The 14,662-nt window shown below is 42.7% G+C and overlaps 1 protein-coding gene across 1 annotated transcript in view; it reads right to left on the reverse strand.

Moving 5' to 3' along the window:
* Csgalnact1 (chondroitin sulfate N-acetylgalactosaminyltransferase 1) overlaps window positions 1-14,662 on the reverse strand; it is a 95,171-nt gene that overhangs the window by 44,040 nt on the left and 36,469 nt on the right. Inside the window, exon 2 of the mRNA XM_035451798.1 lies at window positions 583-799. Within this exon, the coding sequence (XP_035307689.1) occupies window positions 583-799 (217 nt within the window). The remainder of the gene's footprint in view (window positions 1-582; window positions 800-14,662) is intronic.

The raw sequence follows: 14,662 nt of genomic DNA on the forward strand, positions 1-14,662 counted from the left end.
GTCTACTTACTAAGTGCCTATAAAGATGACTCCCTAAAGCCTTCCTGCAATAGTTTTAAATTCAGCCTCTTGGGCTATGTAGCTTAGAATAAGAAATAGACTGTGATTCAATCTCCTCCAGATGCAGTTAGAATAGGACAGCAAATGAAGCTAGTCTTCTGCTGAGCCAGGGCCTCTTTCTTGTCCAGAGTCATCAATGACATGCATTTTGTCACCGCTGGCCAACTCCTGCCTGTTCCTGATGATTTTGAACCTCATTTGCTTCCTCTGAGAATTTCACTTTTGGCTTTGGAGGCCAGGCTCAAGGCAGAACTTAAGGTGACATGCGCAGCACTGGTTTACCCAGTCAGAACTCAAGGTGACTTGCACAGCACTGTTGATAGCCCATCCTTCCTAGACCTTCCTTCTAAGGAAAACACATTTAAACAAGGGTTTTCTAATTGCTTTAGGGAAAGGCAGATACTAATGGCAACCTTCGTATGAAGAAAAGCGAGAGGAATACAGGAAAACAAGCATTGTACACAGCAGAGGAAATGGAGGCAGTGACAACAAATAAGCAGGGTTCCCTGCAAATAAATGCACCTGAAGTTCTGCATGAAGTGCCGGAACTTGTCCACCCTCCTCGCCAGGGGCACGATAATGTTGATAAGCGTGTTGGCCATGTTGAGTTTTTCCTCTTTCACTTTCATGATGGGGCCAAAGGGTCGAAATAGGACAAGCCGTTGGAATTCATGTTTATGGTCTCCTTTGAAGGTGAGCTCATACAAAGTGCCTTTATCCCTTTCTGTTCTGTAGATCCCTACAAAGCAAAACAAGGAAAGATGGTTTCAGAAAGCTGAGCTTTGGCTATTCAGTATCTCTTTATAACCAAGGTTTATCACAAATGCCTTTAAAGTTAATACTGTTGGATCTTCACATTCCATGATTAGAAAACTTGAGATATAACTAATATTCAAAAAAACCCATCAGTTTAAAAATCAATTATGAAACCCTCATAAAGCAACAGAGAATGCTTGCAATATTAGATACAAAACTATTTATCTATTTAGAATCATCGAAAAAAGACAATAAGGAATGTAGAGTAAGTCTGATATAATATAGATTAGGATGTGTTCTTTGCTGCTATTGTATACATTTTGCAATAGCATTATAATATGAACATTACTATTTATTTAATTTAAAACTACATTAAAATTATCTCTTTGCAATTATATTCATTTCCGATGAAACAACTATTGTGATTTATAGGGACATCTTTGAAGAATACAGGGCTAGAAACACGTGCCCCTCCCACCCCAAAGCTTCCAGAAGCATTAGGACAATACTCAAGCATCCAGTGTGACAATAGCAGGCACACATCATACTTAGTCTCATATCTTCTTGGGTTTAGGGACTGTGATTAAAAACCTCAGAATATGGGTGTTTAAGATCAAAGCCTATGTTAAAGTTCTGGCCCCATGGTTTTACTGGGAAAAACTATTTCATCTTTGATGGGAGTGTTTCTCTTATTGGTTGATGAACAAAACACTGATTGCTAGTGTAGCCAGGCAGAAAGTATATAGGTGAGGCTACCAGATGAGGAGAATGTTGGGTAGAGGAAAGAGAGAAGTGGCTACAGGGGATGCCATGTAGATACTGGGAAGATAGGACATGCTGGGCAGTCTCTGGTAAGACAAGGCCATATAGAAATACATAGATTAGTAGCTATGGGTTAATAAATAAGAAAGAGCTAGCCAGTAAGAAGCCTGAGCCATTGACCAACAGGTTATAATTAATAGATGTGTGTGTTCATTTGGGGCTAGACGGCAGAGGGACCAGGTGGGAAAGAAATTCCAGCTACAAAATAGCACCCACATCTCGCCATACCTCATTTATCTCACAGACTAAAGAATATCTTAGTGGCATAATCCACAGACTGATGCAGGAAAATGACAAGCTGAAGGCTTGCTTGGGCTACAGAGTGAGTTCAAGGCTAACCTTCATTACTTAGTGAATCACTCATGTGGCTTGGTGATGGAGGGCTTGCAACCTCCAGCACCACCACCAGAAAGCTGGAGTGTTTGCCGTGAGGTCCCCAAAATGCTTGGCACATAGTAAAGCATACGTGCATGTCCCCTCATCCTTATTCTCCCTGCTCCTGTCAGTTCTGGTGAAACATGGCAAATTAGGAAGGAAGCAAAACAGGGAGAAGTTTATTTATATTGCCTTCAATCTGTGTTGAGTCCCAAGCCACTGAGTGTCACCTGTCAGGTGGAAGATGCAGCCTTACCATCTCACTTAGCTCTTAGGAGGATGCTGGTGAAGGTACACATGATAGAACACCCACATCTAAAAACTGCACAACTACCTAAGCCCACTTTCTTCCCTGGGATCACAGGCAGTGTGGGTGGTTTTTCCTTAAAGGTAGACGAAAGTTAGTAACATCCACCGAATTGGGAGAGAAGCCTTTATCTTTGATTTATGCCATAATTCCCATTCCACATCTTCGTCTTATTCTTAAGTTCCATGTTAGCTGAAAATGTACCTTCTCGTCTCTGATTAGCTACAGAAATAATTCTCCGAAGGAACCTTCGGCTGATGGTGAGTTACAGCTCTTGAGGGCATCTCACAAACCATTTCTCTTTTCTTCCTCATGCTCCTGCTTTGCTATTTTTGTGGGAAACATGTATCTTCTCTACACATATTGCCAAGTTCTCTTCTCTGTGTTTTGACTTTCAGGAGCTTTTTCATCCTAGAGCTCTGGTCTTGTAGCCTCTTTGATTTCATCCAAAGTTTAGATCTCTCCGAGGTGTAGGAAGGAGTCTGGTACTATGAATTTTCAATGTGGCCTCATTTCTCACAGTCATCCAATGGGCCCAATTAAGATTCAAATGGCACAGTGCACTGGCAGTGAGCAAGGGTGACTGAAGGAATCAGTTCTCTTCTGAAACCTTGGCTGCTTCCTGGGGTATCACAATGGGACATCCTGCTCTGCTACCCACAATGTCAGGGATGCCAGGAGAATGGGCAAGCTCTCATTGGGAAAGAACATAGTATCCTTCTGCAGCCAAAGAAGGGAGGAATAGATTTATCCTTTTTGAGCACTAAGGACATCTTTGGAAACATCAAATAGTGCTTCAAAGTCTGTTAATCCCTTTAGGCAATCAGTCCCAAGTGAGGAAATGGCCTCTAATGATGTCCACAGCAGTTAGTTAGATACAACCTCTTCATAAAGACTAAACAAGGCCCACGAGTCCAGTTGCCACAGACGTATATCTACACACTTGAACAGCCCTTGAGGTTGGTGGCTGAGCCTTGACAAATGCTTTTGTTATTGGTATCAGCAGTATAGATTCATCACCCAGTTGTAAGCCTGGGGAAGGCTGTTTTCAGTTTAACTTGCAGATAAAAACATACAGGGGAGTAGGGGTCCTGGAAGCAAGTACATTGCTTGTAAGAGGAAGTGAGTTTGATCACTAGAACTCATAAAAAAAAAAAAAAAGACAGGGGTGGCTGCCCAGCTTAGATCACCACACTTACATTGGAGGATAAACCTGACTTTAAACACCTTAACTACATTTATCTTAAACATAAATTCTTTAAAACCCTCCTCAAATTGAGATCCACCAAACTGAGATTCACACTTGCCACCCAGGCACTGTCACCAAGCCCATTCCTTTGCACAGCTGCATGAAAAGTTACTACCACCTGCCTCGTGTCAACTTACAGAACAACATCTACAGAGTACTTTCCACTGTGGAGCATTCTGTAATCAAAACACAAAGAATTGGAGAGACAGGGTGTTTTTTTGTTATGTCACATAGCCAACACAGAACAAAGGGCCATACAAAACACCTTGCTTACACAGGCTGGGTATTCAAAACTGGAAAACTCAAAATGTGAAACTTAAGTACAAACAATGCTCATAAATTTTGCATTTTAAACCATTTTAGATTTAATATTTTTCTGATTAAGTTGGTAAAATGTCTGCAAATATTCCAAGATATAAAATCCAAAGGGAGTAGATGGTAGATAGGGGGAGGGCATGGGAGGAGAGGAGTGAGGGGAAACTGTAGTCCCTATGTAAAATAAATTTTTAAATGTTAATTAAATAAAAAATATTTTAATGATGAAAAAATCCCCCCAAATCTTAACCATGTCTGATGCTAATGTTCCAGACAAAAGATATACCACTTATGGGCTGTCATAATATAGTCATGTTATTATTATGCAAATTAAGCATAAAAACAAGACCTTGTAGCTCCAGCTTGGATCTTGTGTAGGGAGTTTCAGCTCTCTGTGCAAACACCCTAAGGGACTTTTTCTTACTCAGGGCCCAGTTATACAACCCTCAGCTTAGAGAGTGCTCCCATGAAGGAAACAGCTCCATAGCTGCTGTGTGTGCTCTCTCTCTCCTCCCTCTGCCCCTTCCTCCATCATGGAATGAAACCCATGACGCATTGATGCAGAGTAAGTAACATCCTATCATCCACCCACACTCCCAGCCATGCTTCAAAGCCACTCCTTACTAGGACAGGAACCACTTGGATAACTGGTTCTCTCCCATCTCTATGTGCTTGGAAATCAAAATGACAAAGGATGAGGGATGTACCTCTTGCTATCACTCTGCATGAGTACGCTTAAGATAACTAATGCTGAAAGGCTGGCTGAGCCCACGCAGAATTCCTCACATCTCTCACCTGCAAAACACCTTCCTTATTCTCAAGAATCCCATTCAGTCTCTCCTCATTCATCGCCACCTTTCCAGCCCTCCTAACTGGAACCCAGGTCTTACCTAGAACCCAGGACTCTCACCTAGAACCAGATCTCTAGCTTAGATAACTAGCTGCAGTCAAATGCTGACCACCGTCCTGGCCTCCAGGTCTCAATTCACATTAAATGCATCATTTGGTTCTTAAGCTGCCTGTAGCACCATGTAATTTTGTCCTTGCCTCACCGGCTTCCCATAGCCTGCAGAAATAGCACCGGTGCCATTCCCTGACTTCAAGACCCTCCATACTCTGCCACCGATCTGCTGTCATAATTGAACATTTTTGTCACTGCCTCGGGTGCAGTCTGGGTTACAGTCAAGCTGATTTAGATTGAAGACATGTAGCCCCTCGTCCGCATGGAGAATCTGGAAGGAACCTAGGTACATTCTCAGTGGGAATGTAAAATGGTGCAGTTGCTGTGGGGAAAAGTTTGGAAATCCCTCAAAAGAGTTAAATACATGTTCACAGCCATATGATTTACAACAGCTAAGACAGACAACACAAGTGTCCATTGAGAGATGGATAAACACTATGCATACAATGGAATATTATTCAGTACGAAAAAGGAATGTCATTGGACATGTCCTACAAGGGTAGATTTTGAGAACAGTGTTAAGTAAAGTATGCTAGTCACACAGTAAGAAATACTGCATAAAGTCACTTTTATAAAATACCCAGACAGTCAAAATAAGAAACAGAAAGTAGAATGGACAAGGCCAGGAGACAGGAGGCTGAGAAATGAGGGGTTACTGGTTCACAGATGTGGTTGCGGGTTTTCTTTGTTTTGTCTTTTGTACTACTAGGGATTGAACTCCGGGCCTTGTATATGCCAGGAAAGCAACCTAACACCAAGCTGCATCCATAACTCAAAGGTTTTCATTTGGGAAGATAAAATTATTCTGGAGACAGGTGGTGGTAATGGCTGTCAAATTGTGTGAATATTCTTTGCATTACTGAACTAAATAATTAAAAGTTGCTCCTGATCAACTTAATGGTATGTGAGTTTTCCAGCATACCACTCTCCTCTGAAAAGGTCTTATACTTTCTCCCAGGCACACGGGTTTCAATAGCATCACATCTTCTTCCTAGCCTTTCCAGTCTCACTTCCTCCCTGTGGGAAAGTGTCTGCCACATTCTCAATCTAAAGTGATCTCCAGACAAGTTTTTCCTCGCAGCCCTTAAACTTTCCTTTACTAAGCCACTTTCTTGATATCTGAGAATGAAAAAGGATGCAGAAATCGTCTGGTCCAGACATATGAGCAACCTGAGGCCCAAGGAAGCCATCGTTTGTCTCAAAGACCCACTTGGTACTGGCTATCTGGCTCATAGGCCTAACATCTTGGGTCACTGCTCACACATACGCTGATAACTGAATAGGGAAGGGCAGTCAGGAGCAGAAGGGGAGATCGGTGCCTGGAAGTCAGAATAAACAGACCAGAGGGGAGGAGCCTGCTGTACTTGGCTTCCATACTCATGGGTGGTCCTTGCACACTCACAGGTCTTCACACACTCACAGGTGGCCTTAGCACACTCATGGATCATCCTTGCACATTCATAGGTGATCCTTGCACACTCTCAGGTGATCCTCACATACTCATGGGTGATCCCTGCACCCTCATATGTGGTCCTTACACACTCATAAGTGTTCCCTGTACACTAACAGGTGGTCCTTACACATTCACAGGTGATCCCTGCACAACCACAGGTGATCCTTACACATTCATAGGTGTTCCCTATACACTCACAGGTGTTCCCTGTACACTCACACGTGGTCCTTACACACTGATGGATGTTCCCTGTACACTCACAGGTGGTCCTTACACACTCACAGGTGTTCTCTGTACACTCACAGGTAGTCCTTATACACTCACAGGTGTTCCCTGTACACTCATAGGTGTTCCCTGCACACTCACATGTGGTCCTTCCACACTCACAGGTGGTCCCTGCATACTCTCTTACCCTCCCTTTACTGGTAATTTTGACAGTTACTAAATAAGCTGCCATCCAGCCTATGAAACACTGAAGGAGTAAATGGTGAAAAGCATGGCTTTTGTGGGGGAAAAATTTTCCAAGAAGATAAAAAGACTATAGTCATCCCCCAGTATCTGCCAACACATTCTAGGACCCCATTAGGGTACCAAAATATGAGGAGAATGCTCAAACCCCTTATATTAAATAGCATAAAATTTAAATATAAATCTTCATGCTTTAAATAATTTTGGTTGCTCATAATCCCCCAAAGAGCAGATTTTATGTAAATAATTGTTTCCCTCTAGTGTTTAGGGACTAATGACGTAAAAAGGTTCAGTACTTCTGTGATTATTTTTGAGTAGTTTCAATCCAAAGTTGGTTCAATGCACAGGTGCTACAGAGGGCTGAAGTCAGGAGAAAACAGAGACAGGTGAACTGCCAACAGAGGATGAGTCAGAACACTACATTTTAAAGATTAAATGTGCATAGTAACTTCCCATTTTACAAAACCCATTGGTGTAAACTGCCTCTAAAGACTATACAGCTGCTTCTCTAACTCCAGAGGAACATATGCTATGTACTCTGCACAGGGAGAAAAATCAGCCAGGTGCAGAGAGAATTTTACTCTAAAATGATAATATTCCCTTTTGCTACTTGCTACTTCAGCTATCTAAACAATTCCACTTAGATGGCATATCATCCCTAGACTTTGTAAAATTCACCTTTTTTTAATTTCTCCACGGTGCATTTGGTCGAGTCATAGATTGAAATAGGTAAGTCTGATGTCTAGTTTTTACTCTACCCAGACTTTCTGGGAACTTCACTTAGCTAAAGTTGCTTCTTGCTTCCTGAGAAGCACTAGCAACTGTCTTTCCTATCACAGCAAGCCTGCTTGTATTAGACAAGGAGACAATGAAGGTGCACATAAGATTCCAGTGTTTTCCATGGAAGGCATCATGTTTCCCTTCGGATTGGCAGTCTGAGTGCAGGCTGAGGCTCACTGACAGTGCCCACATTGTAAGAGATGGCAGCTAACCAAGGACAGGGTCAAAATTCAAAGGATGGTCTTCCAAAGGATCTGAGTTCAGTTTGCAGTATCCATATTAGATAGCTCCAGTGGCTCAGGTAACCTCTTCTGGATTCCAGAGGCACCTGCACAGACGTAGTACGCACACACACACACACACACACACACACACACACACACACACACACACACACACACACAGAGAGAGAGAGAGAGAGAGAGAGAGAGAGAGAGAGAGAGAGAGAGAGAGAGAGAGAGTAAAACATTTCTGATAAAGGAATCATGATTCTGGATTTATATACTAGAGAAGAAGCACCCAGGTAAATAAAGTATATAAACTATATGATGGACACCTCACAGACTCAGCCTGAGCAGTCAGAGAGTAGAAAGATGCATCTCCACCTGATCAAAGTCATGGGTAGTTTGGTAGGTGTTTTAGCAGAACTGAAGACTGGGTGAGTGCTTCCTGAGACTCCAGTCAGAGGGAACACTGAAGAGAGATGGCAGCATACAGGAAGACACTGGAAACAGCAAAACAAACAAATACAAACCAGGTCCTCAGGGTAGGCAGGCTTGACAGAGTTGAGCAAGAAAGGGGTGCAGAGAGAAGTGGGAGACAGGGTGGGGACTCACTGAAAGCCATGCCACATGTGTCCGCTTGCTCATCCTCACAGGTGTGGCTTTATCTTGGGTCACAGAGAAGCCCATTTATTGTTTCAACAGTGGATTGTCTTAGGACAATCACCTCCCAACAGTGTAACACAGGCGGATGACAGGAAATGAGATCAGGAATCACCAGGAAGGAACTACCCGGAACAACGGGAAGTGGTGAAGGTCCTACTCAAATTGGTGGCCACAGATAAGATAAGAGACAGAAGAGGCTGGAAAGAACTTGGCTGATGACTGGGGTACAGGGAGGGGGGAGACATATAATCTGATTGTAGCTACAGGTGAATTCACAGTTATGCATTGGACATACTGACTTTAGCAGCTGAGTAAGTAGAGTTGAAATCACTAGGGAGCTTAGTACGTGCAGAGAACTATCCCTAATATCCACTATATGGAAGGAACCTCAGCCTCCTTTGGTCTTAAAAAGAAAGACACCATGCAATTTGTGACAATGTGGATGGAGTCAAGAAAATTTTGCTAAGGAAAAATCAGTTAAATACTAAAAGACAAATATTGAATTCTCATATATATGTGGAATCTAAAACAAAAAAGCAAAAAGGAAGCAGAGAGAGTGGTTGTTATTGTGGTGTGAAAGGGGGAGGAAGGGATGACAAAAGGGAAGATGTAGTCTCAGACTGGAGAAGTTTTTTAGTAACCAGTCATTTTGTCTGGTGATCATGATCAACAATGCTGTACATTTCAAATTAGTTAATATATGTTTTATTCTTAGTTCTTATAATGCACCCAAATGAGGTATTTGGATGCCAATCATCTTTATACAATCTATAATGTATACAAAGATCAAAATATTACATTATATACCATAAATATACACAATTATTGTTAGTCACTTAAAATAGATACATGAAAGGATAGACAGACAGAGAACCCAGGATGCAGACATGGGTATACACACCTTCAGACACAGTGTACATGGATCTGCACAAAAGGACTGAGAAGTCTCAATGGCCGAAGGACTCAGGGACAGAAGGCAGTAATGTCAGATAACCAGAGTCAAGTAAAAAACACTGCCTCAAGGTCTGGTAAAAGGAGGTATCTTGCTAGCGGTCACACCCACAGTGGCTTCAGGGAGTTGGCAAGGATGATTGCCAGGCTGGGGGCCATCTCAAAGTTCATGGGCATTAACGTAGTAGCAGGGAAATGAGGGCTTTTCTTTCATTTTGCAACTGTCAAGTTTATTCTTGCCTTGGGACCTTTGCCCTCTGTCTTCGGTACCTGAGATCTTCCCAGGTGCCAACCTGGCTAGATTCCTCCATTAATATAGGCCTCGACTCAGTGGTTGCTTTCCCAGATGGTCCTCTATTTCACCCTCTGCATCCTCCGAGACCCTGCCACAGCCACCGCACCTCTTCACTGTAAGCCATCCCCATGCCCTTTCCTTGCCGCCTCCTCATCACTGCTCCCTACTACAATGAAGATTTATTGCACAGATGGGACAGAGAAGACAGAATGTCCTTGACTAGAAAGGGGATACATACATTTGGGCAGAAGGTAGAGGCACGTACAAAAAGACAGAGGAGAAACAACCCCTTATGCTGAAGAGGTTATTCAAAGAATAAGGTAATTCTGAAGAAGAGTAGGTAATGAGAACACGTGGATGGAATGAGGAACTGAGAAGTGGATGGATCCACAGCCCAGAAAAGGATTTGGTGAAAACATGGAATCTGTCCAAACAGGACAGAAATGAGAGAACAGGGGTTCTGCAATTGAAGCATCAGACTAAGGAATTAAAGGTGCTAGTGGGTTGGGATGGTGACAGTCTGGACAGGAGATGAAGCTGAAGAAGCATGAAGGGAAGGCATTCCAAAATAACGAATTTGTACACCAGGGCTGGAGATCAGAAGACTCCAATGATGTCTCCTCTTCCTCCTTCTTTTTCTTCTAATGCACACAGGTGACATTCAGACACATATGCTCATACAAAGGCCAGAGCAGGATGCCAGGTGTTTGTGACTGTCTGCCTTGTTTCCTGGAGACAGCATCTCTTACTGCACCACAAACTCCCAATTTTGCACTGTCTGGTTATCTATCAAGCTTCTAGGACCCACCTGTTTCTGCCCCCAAACACTGGGGTTGCATGCATACGAAGTCTTGCTCAGCTTTTTGTGGGGGTGCTTGGCATTCAAACTCTGGTCTTTTTGCTTACAGTACATATGCTCTTATCCACTGAGCCATCTCCCCAGATCCTTCAGGGACTGTTTTCCAGTAGCAGGAACACAGCTGGCAGAGAAAGCACTAAGATAGTGTCTGACTGTTTAGGGTTGAGCACCATAAGGCAGGGATGGAGGGCACAGAGTCACAGAGTCACACACTGCTGAGAAAGTGCTTGGGGAACAGAGTGGGGTCCCTGCTGCAGAAGGAGCAGTGAATCCCAACAAAGGGCAGAGTTAAAGAACAAGAAAGGCTCTAAGGGTACATGCAGAAAGAACAGACAGTAAGAAAGTGACCAAAGCCAGACATACTAACAGAAGCAATGGAGGAAAAATCAGTTTGAGGATGTTAAGATTGCTAAGATTTTAAATTTCTCTGTTCCAGGAGACACAAGGGCTGGGGATAAAGCCACACAGGAAACTGGACATTTCTACTTCAAAGCTTAAGTTTTCCAGACCCAAACAACAAAACAAGCTGCCCAAGGCACTAAGAACACTTGGGTTTTTTTTCTTTTTTTGCCTTCAATTCTCCTTATTTGAGAATTATAATTTCTTAGTAAGAAATGGCAGTTCTTTCTCTGACTTCATTTTAAGAAACCAGTGAATAGAAATTATGAAAGTGCACCTAGATTAATTGAAGTTGGAGAAGTCAGGGGGTGAATGAAGCTAGTGCAGAGCTCTTTGGAGCTCCAAACCATCATGGAAGGGAAGCCAGAGCTGCTGTTAGCAAAGTTTGCTTCTGAACAGCTCCCAAGACTTTCTCTCAAAACAGGGAGCACAACCATCTACTCAGAAGGCTATGGAAAAGCAGAAAACTTCAGAAGGGAGCAGGCAGAAGCATGAGTTAAAGGATCAGAGTCCAAGGGACATGTGGCCAAGCTGTTGTCTGTGGCTCACCACTGATATTGTCTAGACACTTCTGTCCAATTTGCTACCAAATAGCAGGGGCATGTTAATAAGTACACATTTTACTGGCCTGCCTTTGGAGTTCTGATAGGATAGACCACTAAGAGCACCACCTGTGCCTATTCAATATGTTCCCTTTTAAAAGGGCTCTGCCCACCTCCTCCCTCTCACCTCTCTTTCTCTCTTTCTCTCTTTCCCTCCCTCCCTCCCTCTGTCTGTTCCCCCCTCTCTCTTTCTTTCTCTCTCTGCCTCTGTTTCCTCTCTCTTACTGCTCCTGTCCCTAGAGGCTGGTCTCCATCTCCCCCCTTTCCCCTTTTTACAATCCTTTCCCCTTAATAAAAAAAAAAAAACCTCTGCTTGAATTCCATTGTATGGTGTCTTTCTCTGGCAGCTTTTTAAAAATTACAACACATGTCTTAACTGAGATTTACATTCACTCTGGTTTACGTCTGGCTTTCCAACCACATTCACAAGTACTTTCTTGATTTTTAAAGTATTTTTTTCAAGTAGAAAAGCTTTTCCTTGTTACAGGTGGGTAAATAGAGGCCTTTGAAGCATTCAAATACATAAGTTAATCAAGGTTACCCACGATGTGTTCACAGATGGATGGACATACCATTGTGAATTTAAGAGCCATGTCATAGCTCAGCTCTTCCAAGTAGATCCGCTTTACCATAAGAAAGATGATTTTTAATACCTTTCTGTTCTTTCTCATTGAAACTGACTTTTGAGAATGCAGAAAATTACGATGCTTTGAAAGCTAACCAACTCTCTAACATGCATCACAAAGCCAGTCCTAAAATTGATCTTTGAAAAAGAAGATAATGTATTATTGATTCCTTGACATCAATATTTACTTGTCTTTCAGATATGGTTAGTAGTAATGTTTCATTTTTCTAAGAGGTGCTGTGAAGATCAAATCGATATATTAAAATATGCATATTTGATGGGTAAGCAGCACCCAGCGGTGTTAGCACTGGCAGGATAAGTGTCATTGCTATTATTGTTGTGTTATTCCAGTTTGTGCCGCTAGTCATTGAACATCTGTTTGCTTTTAGTCACAAGCATGTCTGCTTGCTGCACTGGCATGAAATGGTCTTGAAGACAGAACCCAATTATTGATAGTTTTAAAAGTTGCCATTGTAGACCTACTTGTCTTTTCTCTTATTAATTGGTTTTTCTTTTTATTTTGTTGATTCTTTGTGGATTTCACATCATGCTTTCTGGTCCCACTTATCCCCCATCCCCTCAACATCTGCCCTCTGCCCTTGCCATGTGCCCCCACAAACAAACCCAAATTTAAAAGAAAAATAAAACACGAAACAAAAAAAGAGAGAACCAAAAATCAAAATCAAACAAAACAAAACACAACCCCCAAAACAAAACAAAATTAACAACAACAAAAAAGGAAGAATCTTACTGTGGAAGCTGTAGGGTGGCCCCATGGAGACAACATAGTTCACCCTTTAGTCTGTTCATCTTTTCTTACAAGTGCTCATTGCCAGGAGTCATTGGTCTGAGCGGAGGCCTCTGGCTTCTGCTACACCACTAATAAATAATGAGCTCTCACTGTTGTTCCTCTTAGATATCTTGCTGTTGTCCTGTGTCATGGAGATCCTGCTCTTTTAGATCTATAGGTTCATCTCCTTCATATGCTCCAACACTTCATAGATTTGAATATTGGGGTGGGCCAACTCATAGCACTGGTTCTGAGGCTGGGTGGTAGCTGGGTTGGCCAGCTTCTCCTGGCTTTCCCTGGTCTTCACTGCCCAGATGAGCTCTCCATTGCTGCCTTGGCTAGCTCACCCAGGGCAGGACCAGGGCCAGCTCTACTCTTTTGCTCAGGCAGGAGGCATATGGCAGGGGGCAGGGTTAGCTCTCCTGCTCTCAAGCTCCCAGGGCTGGCTCCCCTGCATCCCTAACAAACAGGGTGTTGCCCAAGCAGGGTGCAGGGCCTTGTTTCCTGTGTGCTGCAGCTGGTGCAAGGCAGAGCTAGTTCTCTCACTGTTGTGGCCCCAGGGCCAGCTCTCTAGCCTGCTACAGGTAGCATGGGGCAAAGTGGAGAGGGCATCTTTCCCTGACCCATGCCATCATGTGGCAGGCAAGGGGTGGGGAGCTGAGCTAGCTCTGTTGCTCTGACCTGCTTCCCTGACAACAGGGTCAGCTCTAGTGTGCTGCCCAGAGGGGAAGTACTTTAGCAAGTGAGCATCACGGCTAGCTCTCCCACCCTTGTGATCTCATGGCCAGCTCTCTCACCTGCCACAGGTGGTACTGGGGGGGTGGGGCATCTCATTTTTCCTATTATTGCAGTTAAGATATTTTCTGTTATTTTAAAGAGTTTTGTAACATATATTCATCAGCGTAATATTTGAGTCAATATAAGATTTCAACAAAGAGGAGGAAGGGAGGGAGAAGGGAACTGGGATCATCATGTAATTCAATCATGTTTGTAATTCAAATATATAAAAAATAAAATAAAAAAGATTTCAACAATAGTACAGCAATATTTTTAAAGTGTTTGTGAAGTCCATAATATTGGTTGATAATATTAGCTGAAAATGTTGCATCATTGGTTCCAATGCCTTTGATCTATACTGGTTAGCAAAATCCCATATCATATGATGCCTGAATGTTTGCTCACAATCACCAGTATAATTAGAATAGATCACTTCCCTCTGCCAGATACATTGAGTCTTCCAGCACTTCCAGACAAACTTCTGAGATTGGCCAGCATCCATGCCAGAGAGTCTTAGTTCAGTCTTGGCTTTTACACTTTGTACCTTAACCAAACTATTTAACAGCCCAGGATTTCTACTTCCTGGTTTTAAGAACTGGGTCCCTTTGAGCCCTCAAAGCATCAACATCAATGGCTTTGTATTTCAAGGAATGTCACAAGCTACATCTCTCATGTTTGACTGAGTGATTTAATTAGCGAGTGGTAGGAATTCATTTTTAGTTTCACAAATGAGCTATGAGATCGAATGCAGTAGTCACCTGGGGGAAAATGTGTTTGTGTTTCTGAGAATTTCTAAGTATAGATGAGCTACAGCCAGAAGAAGATCAAGAAATAAGTAGTAAGTCTAAAAAATAGGTTATAATTTTCTGCCATAGTAAATAATGGTTGACTGGAATTCATGTCTTCCAGTAGAAACTGGTAACCTTTACAA

This window comes from Cricetulus griseus, assembly GCF_003668045.3.
Source record: "Cricetulus griseus strain 17A/GY chromosome 1 unlocalized genomic scaffold, alternate assembly CriGri-PICRH-1.0 chr1_0, whole genome shotgun sequence".
In the NCBI taxonomy this organism is placed as follows: domain Eukaryota; kingdom Metazoa; phylum Chordata; class Mammalia; order Rodentia; family Cricetidae; genus Cricetulus; species Cricetulus griseus.